The sequence below is a fragment of the Notothenia coriiceps genome, unplaced genomic scaffold (genome assembly GCF_000735185.1).
Source record: "Notothenia coriiceps isolate Sejong01 unplaced genomic scaffold, NC01 NC01_scaffold00002204, whole genome shotgun sequence".
In the NCBI taxonomy this organism is placed as follows: Eukaryota; Metazoa; Chordata; class Actinopteri; order Perciformes; family Nototheniidae; genus Notothenia; species Notothenia coriiceps.
Window position 1 is genome coordinate 111,368 of NW_011334905.1, and position 16,848 is coordinate 128,215.

General features: G+C 40.2%; 1 protein-coding gene across 1 annotated transcript in view; it reads right to left on the reverse strand.

Moving 5' to 3' along the window:
- The window catches only part of LOC104966531 (slit homolog 3 protein-like), a 168,226-nt gene that overhangs the window by 37,565 nt on the left and 113,813 nt on the right, over positions 1-16,848 (reverse strand). The window contains exon 5 of the mRNA XM_010795719.1: positions 5,436-5,507. Within this exon, the coding sequence (XP_010794021.1) occupies positions 5,436-5,507 (72 nt within the window). The remainder of the gene's footprint in view (positions 1-5,435; positions 5,508-16,848) is intronic.

The window sequence follows — 16,848 nt, forward strand, 5'->3', positions numbered from 1 at the left end:
GTGTGTGTGTGTGTGTGTGTGTGAGTATGTGTGTGTGTGTGTGTGTGTGTGTGTGTGTGTGTGTGTGTGTGTGTGTGTGTGTGCGTGTGTGTGTGTGCGCGTGCAGCCGACACAATGTTCTCACCTCTCTCTGAGGCGCTGTAGTAATAATTCAAACAAACGGCCATCCAGCACTGCATTGTGGGTAGGGAAGCATGAAGAGTGGAGGCATTTTACGAGGGTGAAACGAAAGAAGGGGATGACAGGAAGGAGGAAGGTAAAAAAGTGAAGCTATGGGGTTTTTTGTGCTTACACCGATTTACTGAATGGTTGTATTGTTGGAAGAAACTACATATTACATTCTCTGGACACATTCCTCACAAACCAGCTGAAGTGATATGAGTGTGTCAATTTACCCGTTGGGGAAAATGAATGATATTTTATCACTATAAAAAAAAAGAAAATGTGTAAGAGAGCGAAAAGCCAGGCAGATGGAACACACGGTAGAATATGAGGACGTGATGGCGACGGAAGATAAAGAGCGTGTCTTTGTGGGCACCGAGGTGTAATGTGAGGGCATATGAAACAGCTGTATCTTATCTGATGCGTCCATGCTTCTCTGTGAGCCATCGACAGCTACATGCCTCGAAGCACCACTGACTCACATGTGTTGTGACTTAAGCGTGAATACAACAGTACACACAGCATCTGTGGCTGATCACATTTATCTCTGCTTCTCCTCACCGTAAAAAGGAAGATTTGCAGAAGCTACTGAATATTGAAGTAAAACCTTTATATGAGTTTCAAGAAAGTATGGCTAAGCATAAGTTTGCTATCACTATTATGTAGTGTATTGTTTTCTGTACACTTATCTTGTGTTCTCTATAAGATAGCAACATTTGCATGACATTAAGACATGTTGTGTTTTTCTTGACTCTTGGTGCACCGTATTTCATTTTTTATGTTTCTGTATTTGTGTTTTTGGTTGTTGTTGTTTTCAATCGTCAAAAAAGTCTGCAAAACTTAAAATGTGTAAACACTTTCCAAACAAATGAGTGAATGTTTATGATTATGTTTTAGTGCTATTTGATCGTATGTTATGGTGTGTTAGTAAATAGCACTCCAATTTGATTTGATTTCTCTCTTCATTTGATGTTTTACTGTTATGCATTATTCATTTTAAATGTGAGTATTAATCGTTTGCTGATGTTCGAAATGTTTGCAAACTAATTTTCCTCAAATTGCACCCCGAGGGAATTTAACGAGTTGTCATTTAAGAAGGGTACTTGAAACACTTGAAACAGTGTTGTGAATTGTTGAATTGTATTTTTTATTATTTATTTATTGCACTCAGTGTCCGTTGAAACATGGCATAAGGAGGTAAATGTACCTTTCAGAAATAATCCTCTTTATATCTTTGAAATCACACAACATCAATCATTAGCATGTAGCTAAATTAGCTGGAGTGCTAATGGTTTTAGGTCAAAGAGAGGAGTAAGAATAATGTAGAAAAACACGATATCGGAAATGCACGAATGTTGTTAACAATAGGACTTTTCTGGCAAGACATGACCAGACAAAACATGATAAAAACAAGATTAGATTATGGAAAATCAGATTAAATAAGATTAGATGTGATAAAATAAGCCTCCAGACATGATGTCGAGTGTAGGAATTCTGACACAGTGCTTTCTGCCTTTTCGAACTCTACATTTCCCTTTATCATTTATAGTTTGACTGACAGGTTGGGTTTTTGGGAATGACAGGACCAGCAGTCAGCACAATGTATAGACGAGCATGCATTATACACACACAAACACCTACACACAGATGTATGGCATATACCTGTCACCTTAGGTTAGCAATAGAATACAGTAATCATATTTGCCAGATTCTTGGCAGTTTCAGCAAAGCAGTCAATCTGATGGTAGGGTCGAAAGGGTGTGTGTGTGTGTGTGTGTGTGTGTGTGTGTGTGTGTGTGTGTGTGTTTGTGTGTGAGAGTGTGTGTGTGCATGTGTGAAAGAAGTGCAATAAATGGATAGTATGCTAGCCACCAGGCAGCTTGAAAGGGAACATCCGAGAAAGAGAGTGAGATAAAGACGGTACCCTCTGAGAAACTAGCTGGTGAGACAGAAAGGCAGAGAGACACAGATTTGGAGTGAGTGAGAGAGACAGGGGAGAAAGAGAGAACGAGGGGAGACAGAGACAAAGTGAGAGGGGGGTGGAGAGACATACGGGAAAATCAATGCTGTGTCCACCAGGGACAGAATGTCATGAAGGTTTTTTTACTCTGTGGTATAATGGAGGGTTGGCGCCTTTTACTGCAGGAGTCACCTTGTCTAATGGAGGGAGGGGTGGAGGGATGGAGGAGGGTGGGAGAAGAAACAGAGGGAAATACTGAGGAAAAGTGGGAGAGAGGGACAAATATATTGAATGGAGAGGGCTAGTTAAGAGGAGAAAGGGAGGAGGAATGGATGGATGGATGGAGAGAAGAAGTAAAAGGAAAGAAAGATGGATATCGAAAAAATGGAAAAGTATTTACAGAAAGAAAGACAAGAAAAGAAAACAGATTGACAGACAGCTAATGGGATAAGAGAATGGAAGAGAAATGGATGATGGGAGAGAGGGGAAAGGATAAAGATGTAATGGCAGATGAGGGAACGGAGCACAAGACATTTTGAAAGGGAGAGAAACATTGATGGAGTAAAAAAGGGGAAATTTGTAAAAAAAAAAAAAGATGAGGAGAATAAGGAAGAGGAGAAGGAGGACGTTGCTGTAAAACGTCAAAAAAGAAAGTGGAAGATCTATAGAAGCCTGAGTCACTCTAAATTTGGCAGAATAAAAGTTAAATGATTCACTTTGTAGGTCAAAGCAATTTAGTGCAAAACATTTTAGTGAGAGAAGAGACAATTTTACCGTCAAACTTGATTGATGTGACTTTATAGCTTTGGCAGACAGGGTTACGGCCGTGTTAGCACTGAGTCTTGTGTTACAGCTGTAAGGGCAGGGAGTGGCGTATATCCAATGTGAAACATCTGGAAACTCATATTGAATTGTACCTGCTGTTTATTGGAGCTGCTCAATGGGCAGCCTGTGGGACACTGTGGTTAATGGGCGGCTCTCAAGTGTAAATGTGTGTTAATGAATGAATGTGACAGGGTATTACTGATATAGAGCTTGCATGGTCAGCATAACCTACACCGGAGGAATATATATATGGTTGAAGATACATTGAAACTAGGATTAGATTTCTGTTAGCTGGCACTACACTTTAAATAGTTGTAAAATACTCGAGTGAGGGTAACGACATTGTGTAGCATTTCATTTGGATTGTGCCCAATTTGAGAATGGAGAATGGATCATAAGTGGACCAACCTGAACCCAAAGGTTTGGAGCAAAGCCATGAGGTCTTACACTCCTTCACTTACTGTACACACATGCAATCACCACACATGCACATCCAACAAACTGAATGGAGAAGATGTACAGCAACTTTCAGGTCCATTTCACTTAGGAGTAATAAATGGTAATATTCTCCTGTGGCCATATTTAATTTACATCACACTTGGGAGTTTTCTAACCTGAAGAGCACTCTTGGCTGTCACCTAACTCTGAAATACTGTTAAATCTGAAGCAAGATGCATGCTAATCATTCTACTAATTGCCCAAATTGAAAAAGTGCTAGACACACAAATCTCGAAGATTCAAGGACACATTACTTCAAACTAAAGTGTGATAACATGGATGTCTGAAAGATATCCAACTACTTGCTGTAATTGAATATACAAATGCTTGGTTAGTTTAGCTAAGCAGTGTCTTTGCTTGTGGGGAGAACTGTTGGGTTAACTGTGGCAATCCAAACCTGGAATTTACCAAAAATAATGTATCTCACCACATGATTTATCATTTATTAGCTGTTCTGGAGCTTTTTTATGATATATCACTTTTAGCACATGGTGTTTGCTTATTTGTCGGCAAACTGCAGCTAAAAAGCAATTTCACCACACTTCATTTTTATTTTGTAGCTGTTGTGGATCTTTTATTCTTATGACATCGTGATTGGCACAACAAAGTGGAATATATTATTTATTTTCACCCAGCACCAGTCCAGTTGATACAAATGACAAATATAGTTGGTAACAACAATATGACCAATCTGATGTAATTGGTGATTTGTTTGCTTCTAAGTTGTGGTTCTTTTTAACATATTTGTATAACCAAATGCAGTCTTGTATATATTCTTCACATACATGGCATGAGTACAAAAAGTGTGTTTGTTATTGTTTGTTCACATTGCAATGGGATCCCAACTAAAGACAGCCTGTATAATATGATTACAATCCTCTCCCTTTATTCAACTTACTATTTCATTCAGCTAAAGCATATTCATTATTTGTTTTCCTTTACACAGTCTACATCTCTTGTTGTGAAATGAGGCTTTCAGAAGGATGGATTATTATCTTTTTGCATTATGTAGTTATAATACCCTGCTCTGTTTTTCTATCCCATCCTCCATCCCACTCCTCCGTCATGTCAGTCATGACTGATAAAACACAATTGCAAATTTACAAAGAGGAGATTTGTTGAGCAAAGCTGATTTCTTCTATATCGAACTCTCTCGCTTTGAGGACATTGTTAACCCCCAAGAGTCTGTCTAGTAGATTCCTATGCAGCATCAGGCCGGATTGATCAGCTATTATCGATGGGAAGCATTGATTGGCCAGCGTATTGATCACACTATTGGGGATTAGGACGTCATGAATAAATGACAGGGGGGTATTGAGCGCTTGATGCGACGAGAAAACCTCTCTGGACAGGAGGAGAGAAGAGAGAGATAATAAAAAAGGAATAAGATGAGAAAAGTGGGAATATTAGAGAAGGTGAGGAGGAAAAGGGAGAAGTGGTGAAAAGCAGAATGATAAATTGAGTCAAATGGAAATAACAGACACATCAGGGGAAAGTAATCTAAACTAAATATGTGTTTCCGAAATAAGATTTGATGCCATGTCTAATAAATAAGAATTTTCTTGTGATACAATTCAAAATATGCAAATCCCCCCGCCCTTTTATAGCTATAAAGTTGGGCCAACAGTCTGACAGTAACACATACCTACAGTATATATAATGTTTACACTGAGTGCTACATTTAAAACCACATTCTTGATAGTTTTATGGCTGCACCATTCCATTGATTGGAAAGATTCCTGGGCTTTATATTATACACATTTCCCTAAAATGAAGCCTGACATGTTTGATATGTCTGACAACTTTTGGATTTTAAAAATAAATCTCCTGGCTAAGTTTGTAGCAAGTGAGTCACCAGCTGGTGAAGGAGAATTAACGAATATGTTGTGAGACGAATTCGCCTTAGAAAGTCAGAGAGAAGGTGGATGCTCACAAAAGCACCTCTAAACGGGTAGTTGGGAAAGAAGGAAGACAAAGTGATTGTGCTTACAGGTTCTTGACATTTGTAATTCCTCTGAAAGCTTTCCGTGGAACCGCCTTGATCTGGTTCTCGCTGAGGTCTCTGCAGAGAGAAAGAGACACAGAGGAAATGAGTTGAGGTATTCCAAGCACTCACACATATATGGAATCAAAGCATTTAAACAAAACCACAAACATGTTAATATATGACACACACAGATACACAACCACGCACACACACACATTCAATTACAGTACAAAGGCAAAGACGGAGGAGGAGATGGAGAGAAAGGGAGAGAGAGGATGATATGACATTTATGATCAGTGGAACAATTTGGTGCAAAGAGCTTCAAAGACAATAGGAACTATCAGAAATACTGCTGGCATGAATCCATATACTGCCTTGAAGTGTGTGTGTGCCTGTCTCCATGTGTGTCATTAATAGAGAGGCATTGGAGGGGAAAAGCAGATAGTCAGATACATAGAAAGACCAGTGTGTGTGTGTGTGTGTGTGTGTGTGTGTGTGTGTGTGTGTGTGTGTGTGTGTGTGTAAAAGTTAGTTTTCCCCACTAAAGCCCTCCAACAGCGCAACACTGCTGTAGCGGAAAAAATAATAATCTATTCAGAGAAACCAGAGAACACACAGACACACCCCCCACACACACACACACACACACACACACACACACACACACACACACACACACAGGAAGATCTTGCTGTCATCCTCAATCCAGTACACACACAACTAACAAACACACATATACATTGAAATAAACACATACTGTATGCTTATGCCAGCTAATTTACAGTCATGCATAAATTCACGTACACAGGAGGAAAATTGGTTGTGCATTATGACTTGTATTAGGGCTGTGAATGTTAATTGGCAAGCCGTGCTCAGAAAACAGAAAACTAATTTCCTCAAACTAACAAAGTTTCATCATTTTGGACATTTCCCTTTGAGCCCTGTGTTTTCTGGCTCATTCCTTTTGTCTGACAAGAGATTAGCGTTTTTTTCTCCACAAACCTTGATGGGAAAAGTATGTGCCTGGCGTCGTATATTCTTTATGCAAAGAAAATATGTGCTTTTATGTGCAATTTTGCTCGGCGATTGCGGTAACGAAGGAGCACACAAGTGGCAAACATGTGACGGACAGGACTGGCGTAATGATATCTTAATCTGCAGCACGCCTGGAAAATAGTCCATGTGTTTAGACTATTATTTTTCAGGAAGAAGGTTTCATTTGTTTCATTATTTGTTGTCTTTCTTGCCTGCATGATGACGTTGACTAAGCAAATAGAAAGCAAAGCTGTTCACTCTATCTTTTTCTTTTCTAATCGTTCTCAATTATCGCTGTTGAAATACCAAAAAGAAAATGCTATGAATATGTATTTAAGTCTACTTGTGGTGTGCTGAAAAGAGTATCAAATGAATGTGAAAAAAAGCATGACAATGACAAGAAGAAACAAACTTATTTGAAAGTCATATTTCATAAGGAGTTCCATGGCTAATAAATCTTTTATTGTTTTGTTTACCCACCATGATATTTATTTGTTATTGCTTCTAACAGAAGGAAAGTCATCCAAGTCAAATAAAAGCTATTATGAGACTGTGTGTCTCTGTGTCTGTCTTTATGACTCCAGCTGAGTGACTGACAACAGCGCCGGGAGTCCACAGTTTAGGCCCCCATAATAAAACTCATATGTCACAAGGCTTGTATTAAGTTTTCATCATACTGGTGGTTACTGTTTGTCCATTTGTACAATGGCTCTAGGGCTATGGAAATGATTTGGGGGATATTTTGGGAGGTGTAAACAGAAGATGGACACCTCATCAACATTCTATTGGGATAAAAAGTAAAACATTTGATTTTAACCACAATGACAGGATACAATAAGTGAGTGAGAAAAAGGCTGCTATCACTTTGGCAGGAAATGTGAACCCTTTGCTCATGGTATAAACCTGATTAAGAAAATAGGCTTTCAGGGACAAGCAGATAGCTGCCATTTGGCACTGTTTTGATGTAACCTCATGTACTCGGGGGATATTGAAAATAGCTCTTTACTCTATGATAATGTATTGTCTCTGATGAACACATTCACGTCATGTTTTCATGTAAACAGCTGTCCTCCTCCCATCTCTCTGTGAGTCATACCTGCCGACCTTTGAGTAGAGCGAAGACTATAACCAACAGGAGATTGGCCTGCGGTACTTGAAAAGGACACTCAATGATAGAATAACACCCACACACACACACACACACACACACACACACACACACACACACACACACACACACACACACACACACACACACACACACACACACACACAAACTCATTTGGAAAGCTGGATGGTTTGTACAGTACAGCAGTGTGTAGCGATCTGCTCCCACATTTCATGTATTGGATTAAGCCATTTTGGTCCCCCTCTATTGCCACAGCGTTTGAAAGAGCTGGCAATTCATCTCCTACAAATTATATTACAGTAAAGAAACGGATGGCTGTTTGAATTATACATCAGTTCCATTACGATGACAAATTCTGTAAATTATAGTGGTAGAGATTGTGAAAACAACTGCATATATTTTGAGGAACTGGAATCTCAATACGCAACTGATGACGCAAACGTTCAGTTATCCGAGTTCAGTTTTCATGGAGGAAAGAAGAGTTGAAAACAAACGGCAGGAGGAAGAAACATGGTCTTTTATCATTCCCTCAATGTTTTTAATGGCTTTCTAAGTACTGTATGATTGATTACATTTTGACCAGATGTCATTCAGACCTTCCCCTTTCACCACACAGACCCCCCACCCTCCATTTACCCAGCCAAGGCCTCTCCTTCCTGGGCATGCTGACTCTCTGTGGCCCCTAAAAGTCTGGAGGGATTGAGGATGACAGCAAGATCTTCCTCTGTGTGTGTGTGTGTGTGTGTGTGTGTGTGTGTGTGTGTGTGTGTGTGTGTGTGTGTGTGTGTGTGTGTGTGTGTGTGTGTGTGTGTGTGTGTGTGTGTGTGTGTGTGCTCCTGGCGATCACCTCCTCCATATTAAGTTCCATTATTCATGAGAGGAGAATAATAACACTAGCCAGGTCATCCTTTGCCACTCTTTGGATATTACGGTTAACCCCTTCACGCACACAGAGACACACACAGACAAACACACATATGGGGACTCATTACACACAAATAGTGCAGACAAACACACATTTGTGTCCCCGTAAGCCTCAGCAACACAAATGCAGATATAAAAACATAACTAGTGCAAACACATATATTTCTTTCTCAATTTCCACACAGATCAAATGAACGTTTCCCTCAGGCTGTGTCACCCCTACACTTTTTCTATCCGACAGTGGACACCAGTTATTAGATGGATACGCCCTCAGGTTCGTTCAGATATGAGCAAAGGTCCACTATGAACCATTAACCTGTGAGAGGGGGAGTGGAAACATGCCTCTTTGATATCATATGATTTTGATCTCAGATGGCGTCACAGGAGGTCTCAGTAAGACGGAGATGACAAGGAGGTCGGCGGAGGTTTGGATCCATGTGTCAGTTAGAATTTGTGTGTCTCTGCGTGAAAGAAACAGCAGGCAAGTGAGAGCGGATGGGCGGCAAAGCATGCATCTTTGTGTGTTTCTGTCTTTTATTAAAAGGAGGGCGACGGGGAATAAAGAAAAGAGATGACCCTTGGCTGGGCTCCAGGGGAGAGATGAAAAAAGAGAGAGGAGAGGAACAGGAGTAAACGGACAGAGAAGGAAGACAGAGGGGGCAAAATGTATTTTTTTTTTTTTAAACCTGAGACACCTTCAATGGTTCGCGTCCCACTTCTCTTCTTCATCTCTTTCTTTTCCCCTCACTTTCTTTTTCGACCACTACTGCTATCTCACTTTCTCTCTCTCTCTGTCTATCTCTTTTTCTCTCCCTTGGGGGCTGTAACTGCATTTAATATTGTTCCATAAAGAGAGTAATAAATATCGACTCCTGAATAGCTCATATTCCTCTTGTTTTTTAAGGCACTCTACTGTAGGGCAAGACCAAAGTCATGCAGCAGGTATTACAGTGATATGTCCTGTACTGTAATAGTGATGAAACATCCTTTGGTATCTGTAACCATTAGAACTATTAAAGTGACCGTTATACCATATAGCTAACGGCTATTATTTGATATTTCTTATTTATAGTGTAAATATATTGAAATGTTCTGACACCTTTTAATTATATTGCTTAACATGAACAAAATAGCACAATACTTCATTGATACATGTATGGATTTCACCAGATCACTCAAGGTGAACTGCACAGTGACTTTAGGCATGTATCTAAGAGATCAAATGAATATGGATTTATATATTCTCTCATTGCAACAGCACACAGGGAGGTCTGTGTCCTCTAAATCAAAGTAATTCAAATGTGGCCTTTGTTTACTCTGAGAATGTGTTGGCAAGTTCAAAAGAAACTTAAAGCGACTTTTTTTTCTAACAATTATTTATCCTGGGGGAACTTACTGACTATAAATGCAGCATTTTGGCAGTGCCACAGACATATAGCTCCATGCATTCAAAACTGGAACTTTCCCATTACAACCACGGCCTCCCAGTCTTGGCTGCAGAGTGACTCTACTTGAGTGATTGTTACTTGTGCCAACAAACCGGCGGGGGGATATATTACCCAACATGCTGGCAGCGCATTGCAGACATAGGACTGCAGTGTGGGTTTGATATTTTAAAGTTTTACCGCGTAAAGCAATATTTTATAGCCAAATAATTGTCTTGATTTAGGCTAACAACGCATGATGGTCTACTGCGTTCGATAGTCAGATGTTTTGTCTTCAGTTCTTGTTTGATTATTCTAAACACGTTGAGCATTCAAATTGTGTGTTCCCTGAAGGCTTGATCTTTTATGCTATTTTTATGGGAAGTGTTGCTTCCCATCAGACACATATTGCCTTCAAATTTGTCCTCTGTATCTCGCTGTACTATATATAATGGAGGTCACACAGAATGGTCTTCCTTCCATATTTTCTCCATTTCTTTTTTGCCTTTCTCTTTTCAGTCTTTGTAATTCTTCATCAGTCTTTTGACTCAATGCCCTTGCTTCGTCTTGTAACCTCCGCCTCATCCATCCTCCTCCCCTTTTGAACCATTCCCCCCATCCCCCGTCCCCCAGCTCCACTCCCTGTGATTTAATTAAGTGGGCGCTTTATGAATAAAAATATTGCCCCCCTCTATTGATCATGGTGGATGGGAGGATGACAGCTCTGGCTGGCTGGGACGGGACAGCCACTCTCCTAACTCGCTCCATTACACTGATCTAACTAAGTGTGTGTGTGTGTGGAGTTTAATCAGTGTGTGTGTGTGCAAGGACAGGTGTGTGTGTATACAAGTGACATTGTGTAGCACTGTGTGTGGGTGTGGACTGTAGAGTGTGGTGTGTGTTTGTGAAGGAAACAGGCACCTGGGAGCAGAAGCAGCTAAATCAAACTGAACGTTCTCAAAAGCTCCCATGGGCCTTTGCAAATCCTTCGTTAAAGAGAAACACACACACACACACACACACACACACACACACACACACACACACACACACACACACACACACACACACACACACACACACACACACACACACACACACACAGCCACATAGAAACACACGCATGCACACATTCCTCCAACGCCTCCTTTGATACATACACTGCATCAGCATTATAAATGGACATTGTGTGCACTTTTGGTTTCTATCTCTCTCTCTCCTGCTCCCTCCCCCTCCTCTACCCATCGCTCTCCGTAAAGCTGTAAGTATCTATTATGTTTTGTCGATACTGTAATTAAATTGGACAGCTTAATGCAATTCTCTGTGATCCATAGGCCTTTATGGATATAAAAGCTTTTCTGGCCCCACGCCCGAAAGACGTCCAACAAAATTTAGATGACTTACTATTGGGCAAAAAAAAAATGTTGGAGAGGTTCAGGCAGCACACATGGTCATTTGTAATTGGCTAATTCACTTTAATGTCTCCGACGCCATTTTGTTTTAATATATTTTCTTATTTGAATTGTCATCCGCTGGACTAAGCGATATTACAAGTCCGTCCCTCTTTCCTTTTGTTGCCTTGTTAGTCCTTCCTTTTCTTCTAGTGCTTTAGCTAAGCGATATTGCAGGCTCTTAGGGACATTTATAGAGCTAATAAAACTTCAGCAGCAAAGGATCAACTTCAGAAGGGACGCAGAGAGGGGATATATAGGAGGAGAGGGTGGATTAACAGGAAGGCGAGAAAAGATACTATAGTGAGATAGATGGAAGGGGATAGATAGTTGATACTGTTGAAACAGTTTAAATGTATTAATTTGTGTCTCTGAAAGAATAGATTTATTATTTCCCATTTATGTCTGAGAGAGGGCATTTTAATGCACGAATGTAAAGTCGTTTACGGTTCTTTACCAGTAACGATCATCTAAATGAACGAAAATCGCCATAACAGTAAATCATTATTTTCATATGTTGGCTGTTGTTTTGCAACTTTATTCTATGATTACTTTTATTTTTGTCATAAAGCATGACAAAGAGTGGCGGTTTACTGACATGTGACACCTAATGGAGACCTAAATGCAATAATTGTGAGGCAACACAATGCAATAGATCTGGATCAAAAAGATAGACTGGTAATTGATTCTCGCATGTGAAATAGGCGATCCTCTGTGAGAAAAGGATTTAAAGCATTACGGGTGATGGAGGATTTAAGCTGGAGAATCTCATTCTGAGAACGGCCAAAGCTCCTTGACTAAATGGATTTGTTCTTTGGGAAATTGTTTAACCAGCATAAGGCTTTTAAAGAGACCCTTAGTCCACAGAGAGTTGTCCAAACGTCTTATTCAATATGCCAACTTGAGTTTATCCACAAGCTTTATCAAAAGTTGATATACATAAAACCCCAGTAAAGTGCAAAAAAAGGATAAACAGTTTATCAAAAACAACAGCTAAATCATTATATCATTCTACTGCTAAGTGGCTAAGGGAAAACCTTAAAAATAAATGGTAAAGTGCAATAATAAATGGATAATTGAGGAAGAGGAAATGAGGATGAACACAACCACCTTTTTCTGACTGGCTGACGTCGTCATGGAAGAATAGATTGGCGTGTTTTACTAAGACTAAAAGGTGGAATGGGGAGGCATGAGGAGAGGAAAGACAGGAAAAACAGGAGGTGAGGAGAGGTAATGGGGAGTGGGCAGGTGATGGAGGGGAAACGGGTGAAAGAAGTAAAAGGGATTATAGGCAATGCAAGGACACATTGAAGGGAGTAGAGAAGGAAAGACAATGAAGTGAATGGAAAAACAATAGTTGCTAGATCTGAGTATAGAGGGGCGCAAGGGGAGGTGATGAAGGTATGGAGAGAGAAAAAGGGAGGAGGTGTGAAAAAAGCAGCTGACGGTGCCTTTTTGCTTTTATAAGCATCTGGGGAGCACCTCAGCACCCATAAATAATACGCTGCAAATTAGCAGATTGGATAAGAGAAGGGGACTGCTGGAAGTGTGTGTGTGTGTGTGTGTGTGTGTGTGTGTGTGTGTGTGTGTGTGTGCTACTATGAACATGCACTCATGAAACTGTACATGTGTGGGTTGGTGTCACTTTTAAACATTAACATGATGTACTGCATGTTCAGTACATTCTCTGTACAGCTGTGTCTTTGAGGGTGTGTGTGTTGTGTGTGTGTGTGTGTGTGTGTGTGTGTGTGTGTGTGTGTGTGTGTGTGTGTGTGTGTGTGTGTGTGTGAAAAGAATACAATTGAGGGTGAGATGCGGGCAAATGTGAGTCTGAGCACAGCAAGACATCAGGGAGTGAGGGCTCCTGTGTGTTGCAGACGACTAAATGTGTTCCCTAGTAAAGGTTGATGCAGTCCCTTCTGTGCAAAGAGAGTTGTTTGAGTTACTTTGGATCAAAATCAAATTATGCAACATGATTGTTGCCTGACACTAAATATCTGAATATCACTTAATAACAATTGTTCCTTTTCTTGGAGATAGCACTATGGCAAGACTTATTTGTTTGGTTTCCCCTCTCACTGGCGTTTGGTGATATTATTACATTTATCTGTAATTAAAACATTTAACTAAGAGTATAACACAAATTTCTATTGCCAGGCACATTTGCACAGTTAAAATTAAAAGTTATGTGTTTCTGTTTCCACTGCAAACATGGACTAAACAGAACATTTCTAAAATTCTTAAATGACAGGGTTTGTATATGCTTTGAACACAGATTCATGGATGTCTTTCCTAAATAGACTTTCTAGAAATGTCTAGTTCGACTACATTTTGAGAATGATGAAAAGGAAGCAGTTTTTGATGCCAAATAAAAATCATTTACTAAAACTAAGGACAAATTAAATTAAATCTCTACACAGGTTAGCCAAATTACCTTAAAGCAAACAGGCCACCTTATTTAGCTGTAGTTTAAAAAAGGAACACAACATTACAACTCATAGAGCTTCAAAGAGTAAGAATTGTGTGTGCAGGAAACCACAAATGTCTGTAATATGTTAAAAGGAACAAATAGGAAATTAAATGACAAGAAACACTGTAATCAGTAGCAGTACATGATAATTACTTCCAGTCTATGCAGTTTCAAAACCTGAACCACATCCAGTCATCATATCCCATCCAGCATATTTCTATTTAGCAGTTAAAAACTTGAACCTGTAGAAGTGAAATCTATTGCCAAGTTTCTCATATCATAAGAAAAAATGAATTTCTCTAAGTGTTCTTTGTTGGACTTTCGTGACGCAGCTGCGAAGCAAATGCACAGCACAAATGAATATTTGAACAATGGTTGTATCTGCCTGAGTGTATTTGGTGAAATAAAGTGATTGTGATGGCTAACAGAGCAGACTGTCATCCTCCCTTCCCATGCAGTCCGACGCTAATTCCTCTGACAGACTTTCTTCCACAATGGCTACTGGCTGCTGTCTTCTTAGCCTGAGGGCCTGTCTGGTTGAGCGAGAGTGTGTGTGTGTATGTGTGTGTGAGAGAGATGGAGAGAGAGAGAGAGAGCTATACAGAAGTTGGGTAGATGGAGAAAGAGAAAGGAATAAAAGAGACAACCAGGGAGAAGGAAAGCACTTTTGTGTATGCGAGAGTGTGTGTGTGTGTGTGTGTGTGCATGGTTGCTATGCTGTCTCCAGGCCGTAATCTCTTTAGTAAGCCCCATGATCCAGTTAGAGACAGCGAGTGGCTAATGTCAGGGCTAACTGGAAGAGAGGGATCTATGTGAGTGTGTGTTTATATATGTTTGTGTGTATGCCTTTACTATATCTGTATCCTTGTTGAGACTGTCAGGGACAAACTGTAAGACAACTCGAGTGTTTGTGTACTGCTGGAATAAATGTGTTTATCCCTACAACCATATCCACTTCCATGTATGAGTGCATTGTGTGTGTGTGTGTGTGTGTGTGTGTGTGTGTGTGTGTGTGTGTGTGTGTGTGTGTGTGTGTGTGTGTGTGTGTGTGTTTGATTGTGTGTAGCAGGGTGTGTCTGAAAAGCAGCAGTGCCCATTAAGGCTGAGAGATTAGATTGAGTGGATCCAGATTCTACGCCATTGTTCCTCTACAGCAGGAAAGCCTGCTGCAGGAAAGCCTGCTGTAGAGGTGCAGGAAATGGATTTTTAGTTAATTTGTTTGGTCAAATCAGGGTTAAGAAAGAGAAGAAAAAAAAGTTAATTGGGTTTAAAATCCGGTCACTTTTGAGAAATAGCAACATCCTACAGAGATTTGTCATGCTCAGCAGCGTAGAGGTTGCAGTAAATACAGTGGGTTTTATGTTAATATGCAGCAAAGATTGCTGGCTTTTCGCTATTCAAACCACATTTTTTAAATCAGTTAAAATTGTATTCCAAAACTGATTCCCGGAAATATTAAATGAATAAATATAATACAATGTGATCTATGATAAACAAATGTACTTCTGCAAGAAGAAAAAAAATCCTCATGAAACTCAGAAACATTAGATAATCATCCGATCAAGACCTTTTAAAATATGACAAAACTATTTCTTCTGTTTTTATTCTGGGCCAATATGCCTCAATTGATTGGAGGCTGTGCATTATCCTGGTATGTCTTGGTATTTAATATATGGTTCATTCAGTGCAGCGTGTAGATGAATGTTGTAAATGTGCTTGATGCTGTCGTGGCATGATTAAAATGGACGTGGTGATCAGCAGTTTTGTCACAGAGGGTAAAAGTACAGCTAACTCACCCGCTGCCATAATAAACGATAAGACGCTGACACAACCCGAATGATGAACGCTCTGAACTAATGGCCGCTCGCTCGCTCGCCCACACGCATGCATAAATATAACCAACTGTTTTTGTTTTTTCTCCCCCTGTCCATTCCTGTCTGTCTTTTCCACATATGTCTCTTCTCTCCTATCAGTTACTGCACAAAAAAAGGAAAGAAACCACCTGTCCTTCAAACATGTAATTATACCATTCCTTCATTTACAGAAAATCGGCTCCAAAACACCTCGTAAAACAGCATGGGACTAAATGTAGTCCGCCTCAAACGTTGTGGTATGAAAATCATTCATACCCCGAGGGAATATATTGAGAGGAATAAAGGATGGATGTGGACAGACAGAAATTGAACCAGATTCTCCTCTCCCACCCAATCACATTGCATCACAAATCACTAGCGCTGCTGCTAATACAGGGTGTTACGGTGCACAGGCCTCAGTGTGTGTGTGTGTGTGTGTGTGTGTGTGTGTGTGTGTGTGTGTGTGTGTGTGTGTGTGTGTGTGTGTGTGTGTGTGTGTGTGTGTGTGTGTGTGTGGGGGTGTGTGTGTGTGTGTGTGTGTGTGTGTGTAGAAGAGTATGTTTGCCTACCATACTTGGGAAATGAGGGAGACGGAGAGAGAGACAGTAAAGGAGAGGGAGAGAGAAGGAAAAGATGATTTAGGAGTAATGAGAGCCGGTAAAATCACGGTGCCCAACGGCATTATGGGACTAAATCTAATCTGCTAATGGAGAGGGGGGCGTGAGCCGTGGTGGTGATGGAGGGAGGAAGAGGTGGAGTAGGAGGGGGAGATAAATGAAGAAAGGAAAGGACAGCAATGGCAGGAATGAAGGTTGGGGACAGAGAAATGAATGGAGGACAGGAAGGACAGACAAGAACAAGAAAAACAAGAACAAGAACAAGAGAACTATAGGACGAACGGCAAAGAGGCAGGATGGAGAAGTCAAGAGCGCAGAAAATAGGAAACAAGAGAAGGAAATAAATACAGAACAAACAGACAATGGCGAAAATAGGACATTATACAATATAAATGTATAAACGAAGGTAAAATCATGATGACGATAATGATGATGATGATGATGATGATGAAGACAATGGTAGAAGAAAAAAAGCTGCATAAGAATGAATGGAACTGTGTGAGAGGCATCTCT